This window comes from Geotrypetes seraphini, chromosome 19, assembly GCF_902459505.1.
Source record: "Geotrypetes seraphini chromosome 19, aGeoSer1.1, whole genome shotgun sequence".
Classification (NCBI taxonomy): domain Eukaryota; kingdom Metazoa; phylum Chordata; class Amphibia; order Gymnophiona; family Dermophiidae; genus Geotrypetes; species Geotrypetes seraphini.
In genome coordinates this window covers 35,545,797-35,573,478 of record NC_047102.1, presented here as the reverse complement: position 1 = coordinate 35,573,478, position 27,682 = coordinate 35,545,797, and the positions used below count along the sequence as shown (strand labels likewise).

Sequence of the window (27,682 nt, the reverse complement as noted above, 5' to 3'; positions counted from 1 at the left end):
ATATTCTCAGAAACATGGGGTCCTGCTAGGGATAAACCCTGTTACTGGGCCCAACCATCCAATCACTGCATATGTGCTACTACTGTGCTTTTTGAACAAATTTCTAATATAATTTTTGTATATCTAATCTAATCTAAACCTTAAGTTTATATACCGCATCATCTCCATGAGAATGGAGCTCGACACGGTTTACAAGAACTTAAAATAGTGGATAGAGAAGAAGAAAAAGGATTACATGAACTTATGTGTAGAAGGGGGGAGAGAAAGGGGGGAAGGATAGAGCTACAATTTGCTGAAAAGCCAGGTTTTCAGTTGTTTGCAGAATAACTGAAGGGAGCTCAGGTTCCACAGCGGGGTGGTGAGGTCGTTCCAAAGACCTGTGATTTTGAAGAGAAGGGATTTTCCCAGTTTGCCTGAATAGTGGATGCCGTTTAGATAAGTTTCTGGAGGAAAAGTCCATAGTCTGCTATTGAGACAGACATGGGAGAAGCCACTGCTTGCTCTGGATCCTTTTTCAACATTTTTCAACATTTTCAACAAAATCCCTTGATTCTTAACTCCCCCTTTCAAATCCGAATTGCAACCACCCACCCCTTCTCTGATTTGTGGTTACCTGTTCCAATTATTATGTTATAGACCTCTAGCATATCTTCTTTCAGCCATCTCTACTCTATGCCACTCATCTCTACTGAAAATATCCTTGTCTCAATGGAAATTGTTCCATCTCCTCTATTATTCTGGACACCCTTCTCTATATGCTTTCTAATTCTATCATATCTTTTCGTAAAGGATTTCTTAGTCAGGAGATGTGTTACATTGATAAGGGACGGCTTATTCCTTGTTTGCCCCTTTTCATGAACAGGCCTATAGCACTGATTTTTCTCAGCAAAACCAGACTACAAGTGCGTCCATGCAGCAGGAGATAAATTGGGGGCATAGCTGCAAAGTAAGCAGGTACTTGTAATCTGTGGACTTTGCACTTATTTCAAAGTACAGTTCTACTACTTAAAAAAAAAAATAGGGTATGCAAAGTTTTGAAAATACAAAAATGTAGGCATTTAGAGGTTTAGCAGAGTAGAACAAGTGGATCGATTTTTCATTCCATCAAAAATTACAAAGACTAGGGGACACTCGATGAAGTTATTAAAACCAATGGGAGGAAATTTTTTTTTACTCAGAGAATAGTTAAGTTGTGGAACGCGTTGCCAGAGGATGTGGTAAGAGCGTAGCTGGTTTTAAGAAAGGTTTGGACAAGTTCCTGGAGGAAAAGGCCATAGTCTGTTATTGAAAAAGACATGGGGGAAGTCACTGCTTGCCCTGGATCGGTAGCATGGAATGCTGCTACTCTTTGGGGTTCCGGAATCTTTTGTTACTCTTTGGGATTCTAGAATCTTGTTACTCTCTGGGATTTCGGAATCTTGCTATTCTTTGAAATTCTGTATGGAATGTTGCTACTCCTTAAGTTTTGGCCAGGTACTAGGGACCCGGATTGGCCACCGTGAGAACGGGCTACTGGGTGTGTTCCCCTATGACAGACTCCGGAAGAGCGTTCCAGTTTTCTACCACCCTCTGGTGTTTTATATTAAGATTGTAAACTGCCTAGAAGTAAATGAATAAAACCTTGAAACTTATGCACTTGCTTGCACCTACGTACAGAATGGGCAATTTTCAGACGGCTGATTTATATAGAGCGGTTTCTGAAAATTGCCCCGTAAAAACAAGAACTGGTTCAGGGTGTCCCTCGTGATCTGAAGTTGTACTGTAACCTACTTAGGACTGCCATTCTCACTGCACCTGCTTCTTCCTGTCTCACAGTGGGGACCCTATCCCTCGAGTGGAATACGCACAAGAAGAGATTGCAACCTGGTGAGTACCCATTTCATTTGGGGCCTGGCAATGGTTCTCTGCTTGTTTGAACATTTGCCTTCATGGAAAACAGCCTCTGTTGGACTCTGTTGGTCTCAGGAGTCTTCATTGAGCACTCCCTGCGGTTCCCCTATTTTATGAGATCTCCTCACAATTTCTTAGTCCAGGCATCACACACAAAGTCCTTGACCAGTGGGCACAAACTAGCTCCCTATAGAGTGTGGCTAATGTGAATCCTAAATCCTTCCACTTGAGCGATAGCTGGGACTCCCATATCCCTTCCCACCTAAGAGCTACGGATATGTCTTGTAGCCTCCAAGGCCAATCTGAAAGTGGACTCCTTGACCAAAAATCAAGCTCAGGCACTCTGAGCTGACCCTACTTCAATATCCATGCCTCATGACTATGTTTACAGCCGTGAAGGGACATTTTTGATATTACATCTAAATCCAACTTTGGATGTATCCTGCAAGCTGTTCAAATATCGGGGCAGGAAACATCCATTATCGAAACCGCTAGACCTCTAAATGTTTTAATGAAAATTACCTATATGGACGTCTTGGCCTTTAGGATGTCAACTTTTGGGGTCATTTTCAAACACAAAAACGTCCATGTTCTAAACATCCTAATTTCCATGTGGACATTGGAGGTGCCAGCATAGCAATGGATTGACCACATCCCAACAGAATAGTGGGGCACCTTAGATGGCACTGCTATCAATGTCACATAAAGGATGTCAGATCTATATCTCCACTAATGTCTCACCATAAGGTAGACGACAGATGAAATCAATATTATCATTTGTATGGAACTTCTGACTACAGCCTGGCACACGATGCTACCGGTTGCTTAACTCTTTGTCAGTCCAACTTTTATTGTATATTTGTAATCTATTTATTTTAACTCATTTTTATCAATCTTTTAATCTACAATTTTTCAATGTTTTCAATATAAAACCAGAAGAACGTCACTTAGCTTTATAGTGATCTATCCTTCCTTCTCCCAACCTTTTGTTAGACATGCAGGGACCCAGGGCAGAAATTAAACCCCCTGCCTATGTCCCCCCTCCTCCCTGCCCCGATTTCCCCACCCACCAATTGCCCTCCCATCCTGCATCTCTCCCTTCTTCCTCATTCCCTCCCTCCCTCCCATCCCCAGATCCACCAAATGTTCTCCCATCCAGCATCTCTCCCTTCATTTTAAAATCAGCTGCTTCAGGGAGCCCCTGTGGGTCCTTTCTTACTCCCCCACCCAGTTCCAAAGTCCCCGTCACCAGTAAAAATGCAAGGAGGTTACTGGTATGGCAGTGATTTTCTAATGGTACCTGCAGCCTCTTCCGCTGTTCCTCTGCTGAAACCGAGTAGAAACAGGAAGTTGCAGCAGAGGGGGTGGACTGCAGCAGAGGAACAGCGCTGAGGAGGCTGCAGACAGCCCTAGAGAATTGCTGCCACGCTGGCGACCTTCCCACCTACACTTTGCAGGTGAGAGGGCTTTGGAACCAGGTGGGAAGAAGGGTAAGACATCTTGGCCCACGAAAGCCCCCTGGAGTTGTGGGGCCCAGGGCAGCTGCCCTATTTGCACTCCCCACCCCAACACCAGCCCTGCAACCAGGTATATGCATGCTAGTGAAATGTTTTGTGGGTAATTGTTAAGGACATGCTGGACACATCCAACAATTACCTTCAGCCTTTGAACTTAGCGTGTTTAATTAAAAACAGCACACTTTAGTAAAGGCTTCCCTAGTCTCACATGTGGCACAGCGGTTAGCGCTACAGCCTCAGCACCTTGAGGTTGGGGGTTGAAATCCCATGCTGCTCCTTATGACCATGGGCAAGTCACTCTAATATTTGTGTGTCGCGCACACCTAAACAGGCTCTAGGTGATGTAATGTAATGTAATGTAATTTATTTCTTATATACCGCTACATCCGTTAGGTTCTAAGCGGTTTACAGAAAATATACATTAAGATTAGAAATAGGAAAGGTACTTGAAAAATTCCCTTACTGTCCCGAAGGCTCACAATCTAACTAAAGTACCTGGAGGGTAATAGAGAAGTGAAAAGTAGAGTTAGAGGAAAAATAAAAATAAAATAAACATTTTAACAAGACAGCATTGATCTAAATACTTTGGGAGGTAGAAGAGAGGAGAGAAAGGAATAGAAGCAGAAAGGGGAGACGTTGAACAGTATAATTCTGGAGAAATTTAAATGATAGAAATAGAACAAAACAAAGACAAAAGGCAAAACAATAGATAAGATTAAAGATAAATCATAAGCTGGAAAGAAAAATAAAATAAAACTTTGTCTTAAATCCACGGTTTCAGCGTCAGTGATGAAGTGGAGCAAGTAAGTTTAGGAGGAGCGATTGACGTTTCCAGAAAGGGCTTCTTCAGGTGACTTGAGGAAAGAAGAGAAGTAGGGTAGGGAGGGAGGAAGGAGCGGAAGGGGGGACAGAAACATAAATCCCAGACGAATTAAGTAAAGGTCAGGTGCTTATGACGATCTTAGAAGAATCCCCCATTGCCCCAGGTACATCAGATAGCATGTGAGCCCTCCGGGACAGATAAGTAAAAATGTTCGAGTACCTGAATGTAAACCACTTAGGTCATAAATGATATAAAAATGAATCAGTCACTGAAACCTATCCAAAATTAGCAAACCATGAAAATGTCCTCCTGCAACACAACAGTGCAATGACCATTCCCTGTCTCTGCTCGTGGCAGGAGAGAAGTTTACCGAACGCTGAAGAGCCTGTACCCCACACATGCCTGCAGGGAGCACTGGGAAGCCTTTCAGCTCCTCGAGAGGTTCAGCGGTTACAGCGAGAACAGCATCCCCCAGCTGGAGGACGTGTCCTCCTTCCTTAAAGGTGGGTACGGGTAGAACACTGAAAGAGGGGGGGAGGGGTTCAGTCATTAGCACTCCGGGTCCTGTAGTTGCTCGCTTGCACATCCTTTCTAGCGAAGCTAAGCAGCTCTGACAATGCGAGCATTGTCAGAAATTCTCTTGTTTCTTTATTGCTGGCCCAACCCAACATTTCCTCCTTCAGCCAGCAGAAAGCAGCCGATTCTGTAAACGGCACCGATGTTGGATGCCCCCGGGTGCCCTAATCACGGATACCCAGCGACGCCTAACTAAAATTTGCCCATAACTTGTTTAATTGGTATGGTAATTGAGCATGCCATTAAAAAGTAATTTTAATTTGCTAATTAGGGTCGTGCGTGGATATCCGCGTGACAACTAGCAATGCCCGAGGTACCCTCTGATGCCTAATGACACCTACCTGAAAACTAGGCTCAGTTCGGGATGGAGAATAGGTGTGGTAGACTTAGGTATCACTAAGTAGGCACCGATAAATTAGGTAAGTTAAACTTGGCCTAATATACTGGCACCTACTCTAGGACGCTTAGTGATGCCTAAGTCTGCTTTAGGCAGATTCTATAGATGGCACCATGTGGTCAATTGACAACCAGGCGGAGCAGCATCTACAAGTTAAGCACCACTAGGCACCATTTATAGAATCAGGCCCAAAGACTTATCAAGCAGCACAATATTAGCATTACCCAGCTCCAGACAGCCTTCATCTGCTCAAACATCCATCCTAAATGTAATTTGCTGAGAATGGCGGATAATACAGGATGGAAGTATTTTAAATAAATAAAATTTGTCTGGGTAAATTTGTTGAATAATTAATGGTATTTTAAATCGTGGTAGACCACGGCATTGATCTAAATAAAACTAAGGCCAACACATGGACAGAAGGTAAAACTACAATCCAAGATTTTAAAGTTACCTCATAATGGCGGCGATATGGAGACCACAGGAGGGAGGCCAGCTAACTCCCGCCGTCAGCGCTGAGCCTGGATTTCAATGCCGGGCTGTTTCCAGTGACCAGCATTGAATATCGAGTCTATGTTTGGCCGGCTCAAACTTACCCTATATACTCAAAACATAAACCGAGATTTTTTTTGTCCAAATAAATGGCCAGAAATGGGGGGGTCTTGGTTTATATTTGAGCCTCTCATCTCTCCATGACACCCAATGACCAGCATTTTTCTTCAACCCCACCCTATTCTCCTGCACTTGTCCTCATCACCATTGCCTCCAACCCCCTCAAAACAACAGACATTTCTTTGCAAACCCCACTTCCCTTCCCCAATTCACAGCAACCACTTCGTACAGTCTCCAACCTCCTCAGCAACCAACATTTCTTTCCAACCTCCCCCCCCCCGACTCCGATGCCACCGCCACAGCAACCAACATCCCTCCTTCCCCAATCCAATGGGTCTGCAGTAAAAGGGAACTCCAAAACCAAGGAAAAGACTGCAGAATGGAATTTACAAGGTACAGGAATCTTATTAAAACAAAACCCCCCCAAAAACATATAAAATTGTAATCCTAAAAATGTCTCTCATATACATGGAATATGGACCCAACAAAGTCCGTGTTTTGGAGAAACATTCCTTCCTCAGGGGTCCGGGATGTTCAATATATCACATGTAGAGAGTAATGTAAACAACTTTGTAATTTTGGAATCAGAGGCTCAAAATAATCCTTCTGAGCTGAAGCACGGAGCCTCCGATTCCAAAATTTTGATGATCTCATTACAAAGTTGTTTCCGCATTACTATCTACATGTGATATATTGAACATCCCGGAACTCTGAGAAAGGAGTGTTTCTCCGAATCACGGACCATGTTGGGTCAGTATTTCATGTACATGAGAGCCATTATCAGCATAGCAGCCAACATTTCCTGCCTGCAACCCCCTCGCAGCAACCAACATTTCTTTAGAAAACCCTCTGACTCAGATGCCACTGCAACCAATATTTCCCCCACCCTCCGATCATCTTATAATCAGCTGTTCACTTACCGGCTTTTGCTTCCTTGGCACACACTGAAAAAGTTTTGCGCTGACTGGATCGGAGCAGGGCCTTGAGCATCTGTGCATGCTCTTTGGTGTGCCAGCTTCTGCCCTCTCCAAGACTATTGGAGAGGGCGAGAGCTGGCAAGCATTCACAAACCAAACCAAACAATTGCTGTCCAAGCCTAAAATATGCCAGAATATTAAAGCCTTATTCCAACAAAATAAAAGGCAAAACTCCCTTGGGGTTAGGCTTAATGCCCCAAGGGTGGGATCCTCTCCCATATTTTTTCCCTCAATGGATCAGCTTGGAAAGATCCCTTCCCCAGATCCCAACAAAATGGCCGCCTGTGGCTTATGCTTTAAAGTTCAAACAAAACTTCACTTTCTCCACAATAATCTTGTGCCCAAGTTCCTTTCATACAACCCCCACCCCTTTAATAATGGCCTTCAGCTTATTTCCATGCCTTCTGGGCTAGGTAAATCAGTGCCTTCTATTTCCATGTCATAGAAACTTTCACTAGCAGCCATTTCGAAATCTGGCTCAAAAGCAGCATTATCCCCTTCCTCACAAACTTCTACCTTAGTTTGCTGCTTTCTGGTTCTCATAGGCTGTAGTGTGCTGCCTTCCTTCTGCTGTATGGCTTTGGGTTGCTGGAGCTGGAACTGTTTCTAGGTGAAAGTTACTCCCTTTTCTTTCACAGCAGTGTGATGATTAACCCTTACTGCAGGTGAGTGTGAGTAGCTTGCCCTCTGAAGGCTTCTAATCTGGCCTGAACCAATATCAGGCTGATTGGGTGTGGCTTGTAGTCTATCCCTGCTTTTCTCCTTCCCTGGCCCTGTAGCTGTTGGGACATGTAGTCTTCCTAGCTGTTTCCTTACAGCTAGCTTGGGGAAAGCTAAAGCAGTGCTGGATGCTTTAGGCATGGCTTGAGGAGGTTTAACTATGGCAAGGCTTGGCTTTTGAATATTCCTAGGGGCGGCCTTGGGAGTTAAATTAGCAGGTTTAGGAATACTTTTAATGTTTTTAACTTTACCTTCCTCTTTTGGCAAGGCTTCCTCATTAGGAACAGGGGCAGCCCTGTGACATACCTACCCCCCTCCCTTAAAACCTGGTTTAGATTTTTCCTAGGTTGGGGTACTGGTCTGCCTGGCTCTCCCTCACTCAGATCCCCTTTGTCATCCCAGGACCATCCTTCCATGTCACTGCCAATGCCCGTAGAACACAAAGTCAATGAACAGGGCATTCAGCAACTAGTGAGAATGCCGACTTCATATAAGCAGTTATATTTAGCAATCTTGGAACATTGCTTTCAACCCTAAGAATTTCTTCCCCTTCCCCACCCATAAGAAGCATCATTGCTTTGCTAATGAACTATCCTTCCCCTCCCCCAAGATATATGGAGCACCTGCAAGCATAGAATATGCTCTGAATGTGATATGATATCTCACCCTGCCAATGTTGTTGAATTATAAACTTGATGCTGCTTTCCATATTTGAGACTGTGTTAGTTTCTTGATTCGTAGGCTTTGATGGGGGGTGGGGTTGTCATCTAGAATGATGTACAGTCACCAACTATTTTCATTCTTTGCAGAAAAAACTGGCTTTCAGCTGCGGCCCGTAGCTGGCCTGCTTTCTGCACGAGACTTCCTCTCCAGCCTGGCATTCCGCGTGTTCCAGTGTACACAGTACATCCGTCATGCATCTTCGCCAATGCATTCCCCAGAGCCGTGAGTAAGCTGCATCTTCCTATTCTTAACGAGCTATACTTTTCCTCAAAGAACTGCCTCAAGAGTTTGCCGTAGGGTTGCAGGTACTCACAGCTTACAAAGCATTCATATAATCCCACCCAAGGTCTTGACAAACTTCTCCCCAAAAATCAATTCTCAGATCCCTTGAATTACTTCATTAAAACCAAAACTGTTGGTGCATCAAACACAGTAAGCACAAGAAAGTGTCCTGTCTCCGCCCTGCATGAGGCAACAGCAGTGCTAGGGCCCATTCAGTCAAGCAAACAAAAAAAAAACACCTCTATATCACAGTTCTTGGCTATAATGCACTCAGGAACTCCCAAAACAGCAATTTTAAAAAAAACTATTGCACAGAAAACTTCCATCAGAAAAAAACAAGCATAGTTTTAAAGTCAGAAGGCTTTGCAAGCTATTCTAACCTCCATAGCTTCTTCTGGTGCAAATACCTCCTCACAGAGTTCCATCTGTTTCTCCTGGGGTAGGGCTTCAGCTTCCGGGCTTGGAACTATTTCTTCTACCTCCATGAGTTCCAGATTATTAGCTTGCCATGGGCTGAGCAGTAGTGAGAGAACATCCCTTCTCCTTGTCATCTCTAACTGTGGCTTTTCAGTATGTGAGCCATGCCCTGGTCACTGTGTGCCTGCACTGCTTTGAGGCTTTCTTGGACTCCCCCTGTGGATGTCCGGGAAAGTGCAAGGCTTTCTAACAGAGGTATCTTGCCTGAACCTTATGTTAATAGGTTTGGAGACAAACCTTCCAGTGCTAAGTTGAGTCTCCATTTTCTCTACCTTTGAGCTATCAGAGAAAAACTCCTTTTCTGCAAGGTTCTCCTAAGTAAACTTGGGGAATCTAGGCTGCTGTACTTTTCTGGGCATTTGGGTAGTCTGCAAATTATTAGTGTTCTGATATGATTTAATTTGATATGGGGAATTTGCATTTGTTTATTGTTTATAATTGTCATTTTTGCAAATGTTTTATTGCATTCTGCCTTCCTAGTTCACATTGTCATTTGTGTTTCTTTTGAAGAGACTGCTGTCATGAGCTCCTGGGACATGTACCCATGCTGGCTGACCCTACGTTTGCTCAGTTCTCACAGGTAAATGAAAGCTGGAATTTGCTATATGCAAGCCAGATATAACTGGGTAATGTCATCAGGAACCTAAAACTGCCAAGGAGGCCTGACTCAGCCAGTCACAGCCCATCTGCAACAACCACACTAGAAAATGGTATTGATGGGTGGGGGAAGATCAATCATGTACAGTTTCAGGCTCTCTCAGCAGGGGGCACTGTAGGGAATCTGGAACACTGACTGCAGAAGAGCTCAGTGCTGCTCCAATTAATGACTCTTACATCAGGATAGTTTAATGGGTTGATATTCAAAGTGATGTGGAGGGGCATTTTCAATATGACATCTAAATCTGAGTTTAAACATTTTGGGAAGGATGTCCAAAAATCCAGTAGAGAAAAATGACCATTTTCAAACCAGAAAAATGTCTATCTTACTTTCTTTTTTCAAAAATGACCATTTCTTTCATGTGTTAGCCCTCAGTGCGTCTATTTTTTTTTTAATCATTAAAAAAAAAAAAAAAAAAGTCCAAATAAAAAACACATAAAAACCAACCGTTGAGACGTAAGAGGACCCAGCATTCTTAGCATACTGGCCTCACAGCCATCCCAGCAAAGCAGTGGGGTAACCTAGGAAGCATTGCATTGACCTTCACATAAAAGGTTCCAGGTACACATCTTACCATAACCCCCTTGAATTGTACATTAGTATTTAAATGAGCTCTCCTTGCAATACACAAAAGGAAACACCCCCTTTTATGGGGCACAATTTTCCAGCAGGGGTGGACCTGCCGGTAGCTGGCCTGCGTGTGTTGTGTGAGGCACACAACACACACACACAACAGTAGTGTCCATAAAAAACAAGCAAGCATTTGTTGGGGCCAACTGGGAGAGCAGGGGCTCAGCTGTGGCCAGCTTTTTTTTTATTTTTAAGGAGCGCAGCTGTGACACATGCACAACAGCTGTGTCTTTCTTTTAAAAAATTAGTTGATCGTGGCTCTGGAGCTGGCAGGGGAAGCCGCCAATCAGTTGAGCCTGCAGCCGCCGCTCTGCCAGCTCGCTTAGCATGGCTTCGGAGCTGCCATCAGCAAGGCAGAGGGGAGGAGAATGGTGGCTGCAGACAGGAGGAGGAGCTGTGCCTAGCGATTGCTCTTCTGAGCAAGCACCAGGCACAGGCCCTCCCCTTTTTACCGGGGCTGCTCCGCACAAGTAGCATGCATATAATTTGCATGCTGTTTGTGCTGAGCATCAACTGATCAAGAAAAAATGCTCCCACAATGGTATATTTTACCGTGGTGTCAGAGTGTTGTGTATCGGAGTCTTAATCGATTAGGTTTAGTGGTTAAATCGGATTGCATAAAATTCAGTCCGATCTTTATGCAGTATCACTTAGGCGATTAAGTGCTGAATATTGTACTTAAGCACACAATAGATAGCCAGACATATAAACCTGGATGTTCAGTGCTGGTACCCGTTCATGGCCTGGCATTAAATATCTGGCAGCAGCAGATGATTACTGGGCAAAGCTCGGATGCTCTCCCCAGGGATAAAGTGATCACTCTAAATGATGTTTGGCTTAGTATTAACAGAATAGAGTCATCTTTACAAAAAACCGTTTTGAACTTATGTCAATTTTCATCTGATGTAACTGTGAAAATTAAAGAACAAAATAATAAAATTGGAGAAACAGCTGTAAAGGTTGAAAAGTTAGATCAGGCAGTAGGCAATTTACAAGCTAGTGCTGTTTCTAATATAAAGGATAGTATGATGTTACATGCTAAATTAGAAAAAATGGAAAATGCTATTAGAGTTAAGAATCTTCGCCTGTTAAATTTTCCAACCACACATTACCTTTCTTCAATGGAACTCTTGAGAATGTATTTGAGGGAGATATTACATTATAATAAAGTGGAGACCTTTGAGGTCGATAATTTATATTACATCTCAAGAGATTCCAAAGAAAAGGTAGAGGAAGGTGGAATGGATAGAATAGTATCACCTGAGAGCCTGAATGTATCACAGTTTTTGGAGTCATCTAAAGACATAATTGAGAAACGAGCAACTCTTCTCGTGACCTTTAAGACAGAGCTTGAGAAACAAGATATTTTGAAATTATATTTCCTGAAAAAGCAAGAGATGTTTTGTGGTCAACGGGTGATAATTTTTCCAGATGTCTCTAGACAAACCCAGTTTAAGAGGAAACAGTTCCTTCAGCTAAAGCCAAAGGTTTTGGCAGTCGGAGCTACTTTCTTTTTAAAATTTCCATGTAAATGCCTGATTTCATATGGAAATGATAAATATGTGTTTTTTGATCCAGCCCAGGTGGAAGATTTTATCAAAGAGAAACCTTTGTTGAAAGTTTAATTCCTAATATTCAGTTTATTTTTGGAGGATGATGTATAATATATATAATAGCCATTTGCCTGTTCCTAGATAGTAGATAGAAAGATTTGCTTTGATGTTTTATTTGTACTGGCGATCAGCTTTAATGTGGACTAGGATATGGTTGAATTAGTTTCCTTATATATTATGTTAATTCCCGTTAGGGAATTTACATTTGTACTTTTTGTGTTCATTCATGCATGTTTGTTACAAAGATATTGTAATGAATAATCCAATAAATAAAGAATAAAAAAAAAAATATCTGGCAGCAGTTATAAAAACATTCGCTGCCAGTGACTGCAAATCAACTCCTCTATTACTATGTTCGGCAGTTGAGAAATTACCATCTTGGGTTTGTTTCTTGATGTGGAAATCAAAAATTATCATGTGAGGTTTTACCATTATGACAGCATTGGTATCACTTTTATACAGCTCCTTTGTAAGGCACCCATTTCTCTTCCTCAGGACATCGGAATTGCTTCTCTAGGAGCAACAGATGAAGAAATTGAAAAACTCTCAACGGTATGTATAATGCGGTCCATTGGCATAGGAAGGTGGGATGGGGAGGTGGATCGCCCCGGGTGCTGTCACCTCCTCTGTCACCACCTCCTCAACACCCACCGCCTCTACAAATCTTTGACCGGGTGAACGGAATCTTCTACCTGCTGCTCGCGCCGGCCTCAGCTCTGCGTCTGACGTCACTTCCTGGTCGTGGGACCAGGAAGTGATGTCAAAAGGAAAGCTGAGGCTGTTGTGAGCAGCAGGTGAAAGATGCTGCCAGCAAAGATTTTAAGATGTATGTGGGGGGAGGGTTACGTGGCAGGGAGGAGTCCGGGGGGGGGGGGCATGTGGTGTGACAATGCCAGGTGCCACCACTCCAAGTATTTCCATAACTCGCTATGCCACTGGACTTTGTACAACTCCTGGGTGGAAGTAATATACTAATACAGGGGTAGGCAATTCCGGTCCTCGAGAGCCACAGGCAGGTCAGGTTTTCAGGATATCCACAATAAATATGCATGAGATAGATTTGCATCTCAAGGAGGCAGTGCATGCAAATCCATCTCATACATATTCATTGTTGATATCCTGAAAACCTGACCTGCCTGTGGCTCTCGAGGATCAGAATTGCCTACCCCTGTATTAGTATAACTGTACCTTATCAGTAAATAGGTAAATCAATGTCTATCACTTGTTATCGATGCAGTGTGCGCTCTTTTCCTAAACTGGTGGTTTTGCTAAATTGTGACTACTCTTGGTGCAGTAGTAAAACTTTGAGGTCAATATTTGAAGGGAATAGGCAAAGTAGGAATATAGCTGGTAGATTGAAGTTTATGAAATTTGACTAGATTAGCTGGATGTATTTACCCACCTAAGTTTTGTTAAGTGGTTCAAAATTCTGGCACTTACTAGGGGCAGGATTAAGAAGGGAAGCCAAAGTTAGGTGGCTAGAACTGATTTTAGGCACTAGCCACATTACTTGGCTACCTACTGCAAAGACGGATTTACATCTGGCTAGCCACCACCACCCCTGCTGACAGCAACGTACAGGCTTTTTTTTTTTTTTTTTACAGCATAATAATAGTAAAATGAAGAAATATAAACAAAATACAATCAATGAGGTAAATTTGGAAACAACAAATTATAACCTAATAATAGGACTACCATGAAACAGTTTAAAAAAATATACACATTAAAGAGCATTGCTGAATAAACTATATAACAAATATGATAAATACTAATAATCAAATAACAGATTTATATGATGTCAGAATAATATTGAAACCCCTACTAAGCATGCATTAGAACAGTCAAATAGCAGATATGATGCTACAGTACAGCCTACAATGTAGCCAAGTGGCCAAGTGTAGATATATAGAGAGGGACAAAGTGGGTGGCACAGAGTCCGTTGGGATAAACAGATGGATGGCTAAACTCAAGGCAAGCTCTTTGTACAGTTAAATCAGATATAAGGAACTTCTAAATTACAGTGTGTGTAACAAGCTAGTCCAGGAGCGGAATGAGTCATTATATGTATTAAAGGCTTGGGAAAAGAGCCAAGCTTTTGCCTGCTTCCAGAAGAAGTGATAGTCTTGAACTAGATGTCGCCCCTCTGGGAGTATATTCCGGGGCGGGGCTACTCCCGAGAAGGCTCACTGGCAGGCATCACATCAAACAGCTTATTCTAATGAAGGTACAGCTAGCGATGCTCCTTTAGAGGACCCTAGAGGTCTCAAAGATGTGTAAAGGGCTAACTGGCCCATTTTGTCGAGGCCCTTTGAAAATCAAGCATAGAGTTTTAAATTTAGCTTCGGTAAGATACCGGGAGCCAGTGTAGTTTTTGCAAGAAGGGCGTGATGCTGTCATGCCTTCAGATGTTATTCGCTCTTTTCTATGAAAAACCATTGTGAAAATGGTGAAACCACGAATAACATGACGGGAGACTTGGCCTGTTCCTGAAGGGAGATGCAAAACACGGTGAAGAAAGTGCCGTGAACTGGCGATTTTCTCAATAAACGCTTGGAATCTGCAATTTCTCTATGCAAGCTGATGTAATTTGGGGGCAAGAAGGAGCCAGCAAGCTAAAAACCACAAATAATTGAAACCGCAAATACGGAGGGAGACGTGTACACACAAATCATTGTGGGAACCATTGTATCTAAGCAAATGGACAGTGTTATACTGTACATCAAGAGCATGCCTCAGATCAATTCAGGATTACAGATTATCAATGCCCAATTTTTTTAAAAAAATGCATTCTTCTGGCTAGCGCCAACCCTATGGAATAATTTACCAAAGAAATACATTTACAAGGGTGCCGTAAATAAAAAAAGTGGCACCCATAGATACCCCAGGTTTCATCAACAAGAATTCACAGCAACGCTTCTGGGTTTCTCGTGTCAGATCAGGAAACATTTGTATTTTAAGGCCTATAAATTCTTTCTGCCTAATTAAAAATTTTTATATAGGACAATTTAAATCTTAGAAGGAAAGTGGAATTGCTTGAAAATAATTCACGTTATAATAACTTAAGATTGATTAACTTTCCTAGGCTTATGTCTGTAACCCCTAGGGAAATGCTTCAAAGATATCTATTAGGAATATTGGAAGTTTCGGAGGAAATGTTACCTCCATTTTCTCCTGTATATTATCTTCCTGAGAAAAATCAAACCTCATTAGATCGAGAACCTTTAAATGTTTCTGAAATCTTGGAAATATCAGATAAAGAGGCAACAGTGCATCTACCTTGACTATATCAGTAGCTCTGTCAATAGATAAAACATGGCTGTTTAAAACTTTTCTTTAAAAAAAAGAGATGTTCTTTTTAATACTTGCAAGATACACTAGATTGCAATAATCCAGTTGACTTAAGACCAAGGATTGAACCAACTCAAAAAATGCCCTCAGTGTATGCAACTTCCATAATATATTAAACCCCTTTCGTACAACAGAGTGAAAATAAAGTGACATTTAACTATATGTCAACCCCACACTGTGCCGTAAGGAAAGCGAGGCTAGATGAAATTCTGTTATTGAATGTCACCAGTTCAGTAACTACCATATAGGAGCTGCCTTGAGGTATTTCACACTCAAATCACTGTCAGATCATTCTTGAACTTTCTGTTTTCCATGTAGCTTTACTGGTTCACCGTGGAATTTGGACTCTGCAAGCAGAACGGATCCATCAAGGCATATGGAGCTGGACTTCTGTCCTCTTATGGAGAGTTAATAGTGAGTCAATAAGTCTGGCATTATCTGCATTCAGATTTAAACTTAGGGGGAAGAGAGAGTCTCTTTTCCTACTGAGCTGAGTGCCATCTGGCAGCCAATCGAGATTTTTTTTGGTTGTTTTTTTTTTTAGAAAATGTACAACTCGGGTGAGGAAGGATGCCTACATTGTAGGTGTCTGTTGCTACATCTATGGAGATGTGTAGTGGTGCTTGTGGACACCCAAGGCGTGGTGTGGATTCCCCCCAGAAATGGCTTTGGTTGTCAGAAAGCTTCTCTAGGCGTCTCCTTAGGTGCGAGGCAGATGCCTTAAATGAAGACCTCTAAAATGCTAGCCTATATTTAAGGCATCTGTCAGGAAAACTAGCCGCAATATTCCAAAAGACACCGATGCGTGATTGACACGTGATCAGCAGACATTTCTTAGGCGGTCGCCGAGATCAGTGTCCTATAGAAAATCAGGCCCATGGTGCCTAAAGTTATGCACATACACCAGTGTGCGTAGCCAATGTATGTGTATAACTTAATTAAATAATAGGCCAATTTGATGCCGATAACTTGCAGTTAGCACCTCATAAATGATGCTAATTATGGAGTTAATGGAAACTTGTGCGTACAACTTGGTAGGTGTACAACACAAAATGTTATGCATTATGTCCAGTATACATATAAAAGTGGGCATGATTAGGGGTGGATTGTAGGCATTTTTGGAGTTATAAGCAAGGGATCTCCCTGCCGCGATATGTTTAGCGGTCGCGGCAACCCATCCTCCCACGAAGACTACCGGTAGGAGGGATGCCCAGTCTCTCCTGCTGGAACCCCCACCCCCCACAAAGATTGTTGGCAGGAGGGGTGCCCAGTCCCTCTTGCCGGAACCCTCCCCCCAAATATCGTCGGCAGGAGGGATGCCCAATTTCTTCTGCTGGAATCCCACCCCAAAATGTAGCCCATCCAGATTCCCCAAGCTTACCCCCCCAGGCCCCCCCTACCTTATTGAGATGGCCGCCCGGAGGCATCCTTCCTGCCTCCAGCCGGCTGACCTTCTATCACTAGCATAGTGGGTCTTCTCCTTCCTGGTGTATCCCACGATGCACCATGGAGTGGCCTACGGGATTTGGCCAATTCGAATCTTAGGCCATTCCCAGTGCATCTCAGAATGCAGTGCGAGAAAGATCTAAGATTCTGATTGGCCAAGGGGCCTTAAGCACCTGAGCCAATCAGGGCCTTAGGCCCCTCCCTGGTACATCCGGGAAGGGGCAGCCCCCCATTCTAGTGAAGGCGGGCCAGCCAGCTGGAGGCAGGGAGGATGCCTCCTGCCAGTCATCTCAATAAGGTAGGAGGGTCCGGGTGGGCTACTTTTATGTGGTGGAGGGTTCCATCAGGAGGGACTGGGCATTCTCCTGCCCATGATCTTTGGGGGGGTGGTAAGGTGGTTCCGGCAGGAGGGACTGGGCATCCCTCTTGTTGGTAGTCTTCGTGGGGGGGAGGGGAGGGAGACAAGTGGCCACGGCCACTAAACTGCCATTCCTCACCCATAGCAGAGATGATTCAATATATAATTAAATGGTATTGCATCAAACTCATTTCTCTTTCTAAATTTCATGATTCCATTCTGAATTTTAATCTGGTTCAGCATTCCTTGTCAGATGAACCGGAGATACGCGAGTTTGAGCCAGAAGTAGCAGCCGTCCAGCCATATCAGGATCAAAACTACCAGTCAGTGTATTTTGTGTCTGAAAGCTTCAGTGATGCGAAAGACAAACTCAGGTAGGAAGCAGAAATGTTGCTCATGTTTCTGGAAAGCTCTGGCTAGGATGTCTATAATGTTCTCCCAATCACAGGTTTACCAAAAACACATTGTATTTCTATTAAAAAATCCTTTTTCTCATACACTCAAAAATCATCATCAAAGTCCCCTCCTGCCCCTGTCCCAAGCCACAGCAAAAATCCTTATCATTCCTAGTGATCCGTGGAGCAATAGCAAACCCCCACTTGCTTCTGCCCCTTGCAGTTCCTCAATGAAAATGGCCCCCACAGTCACTACTGCTGGTATCATAGCATTAAATTTTGGAGCTTAATTCAGTCCATTTGGCTAGTTTGTAAAAATCTGCTGACTGATATGCTAATGGAAAAAAAAAAAAAAAAAAAAGCCAGTTCTTCCTGTGGATGATATGGCCACATTGGCGGCAATCTTTAGCCAAAACAGGGAGGTATTCAACAATATTACCTGGCTCCTGCCTACTTAAATCATTTTGGATATAAGGTCCATAATGCCCTCAGCCATGGTTCAGCTTGGCAACTTTCAGAAGGCAGCTCATTTCCTCCATCTTCAGCAGAATCCTAAATTCTTGAAACTTTGGTTCATTTGCAGGAGTTATGCTTTAAACATCAAGAGACCATTTGCGGTGAAGTACGACCCGTACACATTCACCGTGCAGGTGCTGGACAGTCCCCAGAAGATCCGCAGCTGCCTAGAAGATGTGAAAGATGAGCTCCACTCTTTAATTGATGCATTGAATATTATCAGTTAATAGGTCGTAATGTTCGAGAAGGAGGGCCTTCTCCGGTAATTAACGACTGCCTACATGAGTTTTTGGGCCAGAGTGTCAGCACATGAAAAAAAAAATGCAAATATAGGGTTCATTATCTGTATTTAAGCTGGAATATATAAAGATGTAGTCCAGTGAAAGCAATTTTTGCCATTCAAATAAAAAAAATGTTTCTATAATAACTACGATAAAACACAGATTTTTAAAGTAAAACAATAAACATTAGAGCTATCCTGACCCTAAGAAATAGCTGAGTATAACTAATTGGACCCTAAAACATTTCTTGAGGGGATGTATGCCACTACAGAGAGGTAATACACCAGTGACCATATGTAGACTATAAGGGCAAGATTCTATAAATGGCACCGTTCAGTGCCCTTTATAGAATCATGCATAGCAGTACCTAAACGGACTTAGGCATCGCTAGCAGTCCTATAGGTAGGCGTTGCTACATTAGGCCAAAATTTCACAGGCCTAATTTGACTGCACCTATCTTGGTATCTAGGGATGCCTAACTCAACCATGCCTATTCTTTGCCCCTGTCCATACTACTTTTCAGGGAGGTGTCATTGCGCTTCGGAAGGCGTCTCCGCTTAGGTGTTGCTAGGCGCCGCTTGGAATTCTGTACCGAACCTAATTAATTTTTACTAATTAATTAAATTCAATGGTGCCATCATCATTTAAACTAATTGATTTAATTTAGGTTAGGCATGGATTTTCGTTAGGCTTTGCTAGGCAGCCTCAATTACGGTGCCTAGCCGCGCCTAATTAAGGCACCGTTTAATACTGTAGAAAATAAAAGACCCAGAAATAGAATAAAGATCTGAAATTGTGTTATATTGTGTTACGTTACAATATTAAACTCAAAGGAAGGAAGCACAGTAAGAGAGCAGCGATGCATTGCCTAAGGCAGTGTCTTGCAAACTTTACGAGCCGCGACACATGATGCCTGGAATGCGCTCCCGAGAAAGGTGGTGGAGAGGAAAACAGTGACGGAGTTCAAAGAAGCGTGGGATGAACACAGGATCTAGAATCAGAAAATAATAGTAAATATTGAAGAACTAAGGCCAGTACTGGGCAGACTTGCACGGTCTGTGTCTGTATATGGCAGTTTGGGGGAGGATGGGATGGGGAGGGCTTCAATGGCTGGGAAGGTGTGGATGGACTGGAGTGAGCTTTGACGGAGACTTCAGTAGTTGGAACCTAAGAACAGTACCGGGCAGAGCTTTAGATTCTTGTCCAGAAATAGCTAAGAAGAAAAAATTAAAAAAATTTTAATTGAATCAGGTTGGGCAGACTGGATGGACCAATCGGGTCTTTATCTGCCATCGTCTACTATGTTACAATGCAAACTGGCAGCTGTGGTTTGAGGGCACCTGGAAGGGCATGGATGTTGCTTCGATGACTTCATATGCATGCATAATGTCATAACGTTGACGTCCGCGCATGCGCTAAGGCCCTCCAGACAGGATCCTGAGCTGCCAGTGGGGGGTGCTGAAAAAGAAGAGGCGAGGAAAAGAGGCAACACGTCAGGGAGGAGGGGAGGCGTTGGCGGCGGCTGACCGCCTACAGAATGTATCTCTCACCACGAAAGGCACTTCCTGTAGGCAGTCAGCCGGTACTGGCGCCTCTCCTCCCCAGCATCTCGCGGCACACCTGAAATCTTGTAAGGCACACAGTTTGCGATACACTAGCCTAAGGGGTACGGATGTTTTCAGAGTCTGAGTTTAAGTGCGTCTTCTTAATTAGGTATATTTCATTCAAAAAAATTATAGGCTCCAGTGTGTCTTCTATAAAACTTAAACTGAAATCAATGTTTGTTGCATTACTATTTAGAAACACAGTTCTTTTACTAAAGGCTGAGAGATAGTGATAATACATATTTTAAATTGGTTCAGGACTTCGGAAACTGTACCTACTGAGGTTATTATTTCACTAAAATTTATATAGGGTCAGTAGTCAGAAAAACACAGTTTATCAATACACAAACAATCCCAATGTCAATAATAACTATTAATAATGCTGTCAGAGGAGAAGGAAAAGCCTCAGAGTTGGGTGGGGGGGTTAGTTCTTAACATTTAAGTGTAATACACCCCCTCAATTCAGTCAAAAATAACTTCCTTTTTGCCTTTCAACTCTTCACAAAAATGTTTTCACAACTATCTCCTGCAAAAAATATATCATTTCATAGCATTTTTAAAAATTATATATCATAGTGTTCATAATGTTCTTGCAAACCTTTCACAAATCCATTAGCACTATTGTTGTTTAATTCCAAAGTATCAGCCATCACTTTTCAAACGCTTCATTTTAGTGCAAAAAAAACAAACAACAAACCCTGGACTTATCTTGAGTGCAAATGTAGAAATGATGTCCACAAATCACCAGGTTCTTCATCTGCAAAGTTCATGTTCTCAGTCACAATTCTGGACACTTGGGAGCATCAGTCAACTTTAAAGCACCAATTGAGGCAAGATGAAGTCTGAGCAGCACACATAGCTGAGTGCTCCCAGTCTGTATTTTTCGCTACATAGGATGCACCTGACCATAAGACGCACCCTAAATTTAGAGGAGGAAAACAAGAAAAAAAATCATTCTGAACCAAATTGTGTACTAATATATACCAGGTTCTGCATCCAGCCCCCTTCCCTCCCTGCCCTATCAGGCTATGCTGGACCAACAGGAGATGCAGCTAATCAAACCCTAATGCAGGGGTGCCCACACTTTTTTGTAATATAACGCAGTTACTGTACCTCTTCCCAAGTTTGCTGACTGGCACAATGTCCAAAAGAAACGCAATCTTGAATAAACGCTGCAAAAACCTCAATTGTGTTTCTTTTGGACATTGTGCCAGGCGGCAGAACTTTTATATTACATATCGCAAGCAACCATTTTGGCTTGATTGTTTTTTGCAATTTGGCGCCATCTACTGGGCTACTTTTTACACCCCTGAGGAAGGCTCATTTTGCTGAAACACGGACCGTGTTGGGGTCCAGTTTATATTTCATTACAAAGGACTTTTTATGCATACATATGTGTACTCAATTTAAATTTGTTGACATTTCATTAAACTACTTGTTCTTATAGTGGTTTAAAATATTTTTGTGAACATTTAAAAGGCAGGAAGGTTTTTATGGTGATGACTGAATTGAGGGGTATATTAGACTTGAATGTTAAGACCCCCCTAACTCTATGGCTCCTCTTCCTTTTCTGTTTTTCTTTAGAGAAACACTGGCAATGTTAATCAAATTATTGGCAGTGGGATTGTTTATGTATTGATGAACTGAGGATAATATTTCTAAATGTTCCCTTCATGTGCAAAGCTCCTGCTAAAGGTTAACTTGCTATCATCGCAAGCCCTCATAAAAATCCAAAGAACAAAATACAGATGTTTCCAGATTATGGCATCAAAATGTCAAAATACCCTCCCCCCCAAATCACAAAGATGTATCTTAAATTATTAATGACTATTAATGTATTTTTTTTTTTCGTATTTGTGCTTCTAAAACACAAGTGCAGAGATACCTTTCAACTAGAACATTGATGTTATTACCATGTAAAAGCTATAAATGTCAGTCCATTGCTGTCTGTCTTGGTTGAAAAAAGTCCTTTCTTTTCAATGGAAGTCTTGTTGATGTTCAAATAAAATCTCTATTTCTGGATCATCAGTCTCTGCCCTGATTGTGTTCCAGGTGGCCTGTAAAAATACAGAACTTTAATAATAATAATTTTATTCTTTTATACCGCCATTACCAAAAGTTTGAGGCGGTTTACACCAAAAGAAACTGGAGAGCCAGCGAAATACATTCATACCATAAGAATAAAATCGTACCTTAAAAGTTAAAAATATGGTTACAATCTTAAGAATACCCAATTAAGTAATATCTTGACCAATTTTTGAAAAGAACAATAGGACGTGGCTTGATGAATACATTCACCAAGCCAAGCCAAGATTCCAACCAAGTCATTAAGTACAAGTTTGGTCCAAGATAGCTTTTACCATTGCACATATGACTTTCAGGGAGAAATTCTATAACAGTGTGCCTGTATTTAGGCATTTGAAGGGCACCTAGTCTCAAAAGGAAAATAGATGCCTACTTTCCTCAATAGAAGACTACAAGGGGTATTCAATAATTTATCTACCTCAGTAGGAAAGAAAAGTTTTGTTTTATTTTTCAGTATAGTCCCCTGATAGCTCCATATACCTCATCCGCCTTTTTTTTTTTTTCCATTATTTGGCGACTGGAGATCCCGAGTCTAAAATGGAGTCAATGCAGTAGAAGCACAAGTCCTCCCCCAACCCAAAAAAATATCAAGGCAGAAAAATCTGCGGGCAAAGTCATAGGAATGGTCTGATTTTAGAGTTCATGCCAGGCAAGATAACCATAACTAGAAAGAATTATGCCAACACAATGATCACCTTGCAGGAGTCAATCAAGATGTAAAGATGAGGAAAACTCACAGCATGTGTGCTGCTTATTCACAACAATGCGCCAGCGCACATGTCATGCCAATCATAGGTTGCCATCTGAAAATGTGGATTTCAGCAGCTGAACCTTTCACCCAACAGTCCTGACCTGGCTCCGAATTTCCTGTTCCGAATTTTGAAGAAATCTCTCCGTGGACGGCAATTTTCAAGCAATGAAGATGTCAAGGAAGCGGTAACGTTCTGGTGTGAAGGTCACCCAGAAGAATCATCATTTATCGTTAATTAAAATTTGATATACCGCCTCAGTTGCAGCACAATTCAAGGCGGTGTTCTTTTCAAAAGGTTTAAAAGTCATTGCTACAAAAGTGGATGAAGTGTATAGAGCTATCAGGGTACTATATTGAAAAATAAAACAAAATTTTTTTGAAAACTCTCTTCTTTCCCACTGAGGTACTTTCCTCTGTAACAGGTGAAATAAAAGTAGACGCCTACTTTCTTCTATAGAACATTACTATACCAATAACATAAACTCAGCTTTTTTACCTACCTAACTTTCTTTCTGTGTTCATGTGCTCTGATTTGAAGTATAGAAGAAAAATATATGGTATGGTATGAAATGAATTTAGACACTACTATAGAATACTACTATAACCTATGAAATGAATGTAGACGCCTACTTTCCTCTATAGAATACTACTGTAACAGGTGAAATGAATTCCACAAGACGTCCAACAGAAGACGTCAAAAGGATTATATAAAATTAACATTTATTATATCCATCCACAATGGTCTTGACCCGACATAGCACTGTGTTTTGGCGTAAAATATGCCTGCCTCAGGGGTCACATATACTGCAATACAAAAACAGATAGACAATAATAATGAATAAAAGAGCATTGCATACAAACATTATAAAGATTAAAATTGAAATTAGAAACCACATAGCCAAACCTATACAAAAATATTGCCAAACCTGAATGAAAATGTAGTGAATGGAAAGGAATTAACACCGTTTATAACAATGAGCCCTTGTGGATATAAAAGAGCAAAAAACTTATTTCTGAGAGAACATAAAAAAGAAATACACATAGACCACGTCATTATCATCTATTATGTACATAAGCGAGATGACATATTCATAGGTTCATATTATGTTTCACTAGTTAGAGGTAAAAAAATTTCTATAAATGTCAAAAATTAAATGAATTCTCGCTTATGCAAATGGATTAAAATGATAAGTGATATACATGTATAATATGAAGGCTTGAGAAATAAAAAGGATAAAAATGTTGTACCTCTTTTATACATTATTGTTGTCTGTCTGTTTTTATATTGTAGTATATGTGACCCCTGAGGCAGGTGTATTTTACACTGAAACTCAGTGCTGTGTCGGGTTAAAACCATTGTAGATGGATACAATAAATGTTCATTTTATATAATCATTTTGGCTCCTTCTACTGTGGAAAGTCTATTGTCTCATCCCACGTTTTGCTTGTTTACAGGTGAAATGAAAGTAGACGTCTACTTTCCTCTATAGAATACTACTATAACAGGTGAAATATTTGACTATAATTTAGGCGTAAGCACTTATACCAGCCATCAATAATTGTACTGAGCATAAAAACACCTAAGAAATGGCCATTTTCGAAACAAAAAGTTAGATATTTTTCAGTTTTGAAAATGGTCATGTTCGCTACTGGATTTTTGGACATTTTCTGCAAAATGTCCAAAATCGGAATTAGATATATCAAAAAATGCCTCTCACTGTGACAAAATTGTGCACCCAGTTGTTCAAATAGTTCACACTATTAACAATACAGGATTAAACCCCAAAATTCCCCCCCCCCTCCCATTTTACAAAGCCATGTTTAGTGGCTGCTGCGTGGCAAAAGCCCCGAAGCCCTTTAAATCTTTAAGAGCTTCGGGGCAGTTACCACAATGGCTGCTGCTAGTGTGGCTTTGTAAAACGGGAGGGAGGGAGGGTTTTGCCTGACCTTTGGGGTTAAAAATGACATGAAATGATAGGAACAAAGAAAGCACCAAGGGCCTCATTGAATGGGGACAATCATTTTTTAATGGCAGACCTGACACGGTTTGTGCTTCGGCACAGATGTCTGCGTCAGGAGTCAGCACAAAAGAAACTTCAACGTGAGATCAATCCAGCACCAAAAGGATTCTACATCAAGTTTGACAGCGTCTTTCATTTGCGCCGAAAACATTTGCTGTTGGATTTATCTCACATTTATGTTTTGCGTCCCGTTGCATGAGGCCTTTGCTGCTTTCTTTGTTCATTGCTCTGCTATGTACTTTGATTCCCTCTCCTCGCCACGATGAAATATGTGAAATGTTAATGACATACTGTTTCAAATACATAACCCTACTTAGTAAACCAATTCAGTATAAAACCGATTATTTACCACACTGATTCACTAAAGATTTATAATGCACATTAATTGTCTTAAGGGGCTCTTTCACTAACCCACATGCATTAAATCACATTATGGCAGAATGGTTTTCAGTGATTTAGTAAATTAACCTGCTGTTTAATATTTCTGCAAAAGATATTTCGTGCCTTTTTTCTTAATAAATCATTTTCTGTTTTGCTTTGCTACAAAGTGTGTGGCACAGGGGTTGGAGCTGCTCCCTGTGACCCTGGGCATGTCACTCAGTCCTCCATAGCCCCAGGTACGCTAGATAGATTGGGAGGCCCACTGGGACAGATAGGGAAAATATTTAAGAGTACCTGATTTAAGCTTCAAGTTTATTTACGTAGGTCTTGATATACCGCTTTTAGAAACAAAGCGGTTTCCAATTTATACAGATTATTTCAAAGTTTGTGTTATTTGAGAGCTAAGAGTCAAATCTCTTCTAATAATAATACATTTTTGCTCATCATGACAGGGGTTGCCATACAGCAAATTATGAAAAACTTGTCTAACTTTGTCTTGAGTCCCTGAAGGGTCTTTTCTCCTATAACAGCCTCCGGAAGAGCGTTCCAGTTTTCTGGGATCACAATTTTAGAAATCAATCAATCAATGAGTTCCTATGAGTGTCGGGAGCAGCGTGCCGGCCTGTGCTAAAAAACACTGTGGTTTTGTAAAAAAAAAAAAAAAGGGGTGGGGGTATATTAGAATCCATTTATTTTTTCACATTATCCATTTCCATCTACATTTACTAGATATACTAAGAAATGTTGTTTTTTTTAAATTTTGTGTGTATGGGAAATATCACATGATCCGTGTCTATTCTGCAATGTTATGGACAAGCTCCTCTTTGCCCCTCCCCCCCCCAAAAAAAAGCAATAATCCCAGATGCCCAAACCCATCCTGGTAATCCTGCAGTCATTCGAATTTTGGGATGCCTACAATGAATACGCATGAGGTGAATTTGCATCTTCTGGATCTCCTATAAATGCAAATTGATTCCATTCATATTGGTTGTAAATATCCTGAAAACCTGACTGGTGGTGGGGTCGTCAGGACAGGTTTGGAAAACTCTGCTTTCACAACCCTGCTCCCATTTATCCAGACCATCAAATTGACTCAGATTCAATAACTTTCCTCACTTTTTGGAAATTTTGTGGAAACGCTTATGGAGTGTCCTGTTTTTATTGACAGGCAAAAGACTTCCAAGTCTAATGTCCCACAGCATACAGCAGAACATTATATGACTACCTTGCTAAACACTTCCTAAACCCTGTCCCTATTTATCAGAGTGACTGAGCACTCCAAGACAGAAGGTATTAAATGATAATATTTATTTGCCTTAATTCTTCTTGTCAGCCATCACTTAGGAGAAGCAGCTCTCAAGATGGGCAGCTGTCACACCTCTTAAGTGCAGCAGTACATGTTTAATGGCTTCATTATCTACTAAAAGCTACCTGGATTGAAAGCCCTCAGGTTTCTCTTTAGCAAATGCCTGTTAAATGAAGCAGAAATTTTGATACTAGTCCCTTTTTCAATGGCCTGTTGACGCTCCTCATTCCCTTAATGTGCATATCCAGCAGAAATTCTGAAAAGGGTATGTCAAAAAAAAAAAAAAAGGCCAATCTAGGCAGGAACTGTTGCCGAGGTAACCAGAGCAAGGCCAGTGAGCACATATATATGGCCCAAAGTCCTGGGAAGATACTCAACCAGATCCACCTCTCTGAAGAACATCTGTGTTGTCTCCTGATCCAACAAGCTTGGTAAGTCGCTTGATCCCATTTCTCATTTCTGTATGGAGAGTGTGTTTGGAGAGCACCTGCCTTTGCTTCAGTTCTTGCCTTTACTTTGATAATGCTGCTTTACAGATTTCTTGTTTGTGAGTTTAGGGATGGTGGTCAATTTTCAGATTGATGGTGGAGGAAAGAGAAATCCCTACTTTTTCTAAAGAACGGGTCCATCAATATACTTCAACTTTGTTCTTAAGGATCACTTCATGGGCAAAAAAAAATGATATGGGGGAGTTCTTTTCTCTTGTACATTCACTACTTAGCAATTTTGCTAAAATATGTACCTGTAGACATCTGAATGGTGTAGTTTAGGGACAGTGGATCTAGCCTTAACAGGAGAATGGCCTAGATGATCTCTTGGATTTCCTTACAACCCTATTTTTCTCTTGTGGCTTTACAATTAGGCCCTGATTCTATAAAGTCCACCTAAAGTTAGGCACTGATATTGGCACCAATTCTAGAAAACTTAGGCACCCATTATAGAATCATGCATAGGCAGTGCTTAAAGTTCTAACATTTAGATGCCAAATAAACGTCCTTTACTAACAGTGCAGGACAGACTGGAGTAAATGAACTGGGTATATGTTGGGTTTTATTGGAACAGAAAACAAATAATAAAATTATTGAACCACAAATGCACAATCGCCACAAATGAATTTCCAAAGAGTCTCTGGTTGGGTGCTGGTCATGAAACCAATCGCCCTTATGCGTCTCAAACCAGTTTGTGGACGTAATAGAGATCCTAAATTCATTTGTGGCAATTATGATTTGTGAGTCAAGTATTTTTATTATTTATTTTATTTTCTGTTCCAATAAGCCTCGACATATGTCCAGTTC

At 41.5% G+C, this 27,682-nt stretch overlaps 1 protein-coding gene and 1 long non-coding RNA gene across 5 annotated transcripts in view; one reads left to right on the top strand and one right to left on the bottom strand.

Annotated features, from left to right (window-relative positions):
- Window positions 1-19,217, top strand: part of TH (tyrosine hydroxylase) — a 57,453-nt gene extending 38,236 nt beyond the window's left edge. The window contains exons 6-13 of one of the 3 annotated variants that reach the window (XR_004537541.1): window positions 1,816-1,866; window positions 4,588-4,733; window positions 8,322-8,457; window positions 9,505-9,574; window positions 12,391-12,447; window positions 15,562-15,657; window positions 17,301-17,421; window positions 18,026-18,158. Coding sequence is in view for 2 of the 3 variants with exons in the window: in XM_033927858.1 (XP_033783749.1) it covers window positions 1,816-1,866; window positions 4,588-4,733; window positions 8,322-8,457; window positions 9,505-9,574; window positions 12,391-12,447; window positions 15,562-15,657; window positions 17,288-17,421; window positions 18,026-18,185 (850 nt within the window). In the remaining variant the exon portion in view is untranslated. Of the gene's footprint in view, window positions 1-1,815; window positions 1,867-4,587; window positions 4,734-8,321; window positions 8,458-9,504; window positions 9,575-12,390; window positions 12,448-15,561; window positions 15,658-17,287; window positions 17,458-18,025 lie in introns of those variants that run through there. The other 2 variants (XM_033927858.1, XM_033927859.1) reach the window with 2 other exon arrangements.
- Window positions 19,218-19,448: 231 nt separating this feature from the next.
- LOC117352115 overlaps window positions 19,449-27,682 on the bottom strand; it is a 51,123-nt gene continuing 42,889 nt past the window's right edge. For both annotated transcript variants that reach the window (XR_004537581.1, XR_004537580.1), the window contains exons 2-3: window positions 21,757-21,900; window positions 19,449-20,762 (exon numbers count right to left, since the gene is read on the bottom strand). This is a non-coding gene — a long non-coding RNA (uncharacterized LOC117352115). The remainder of the gene's footprint in view (window positions 20,763-21,756; window positions 21,901-27,682) is intronic.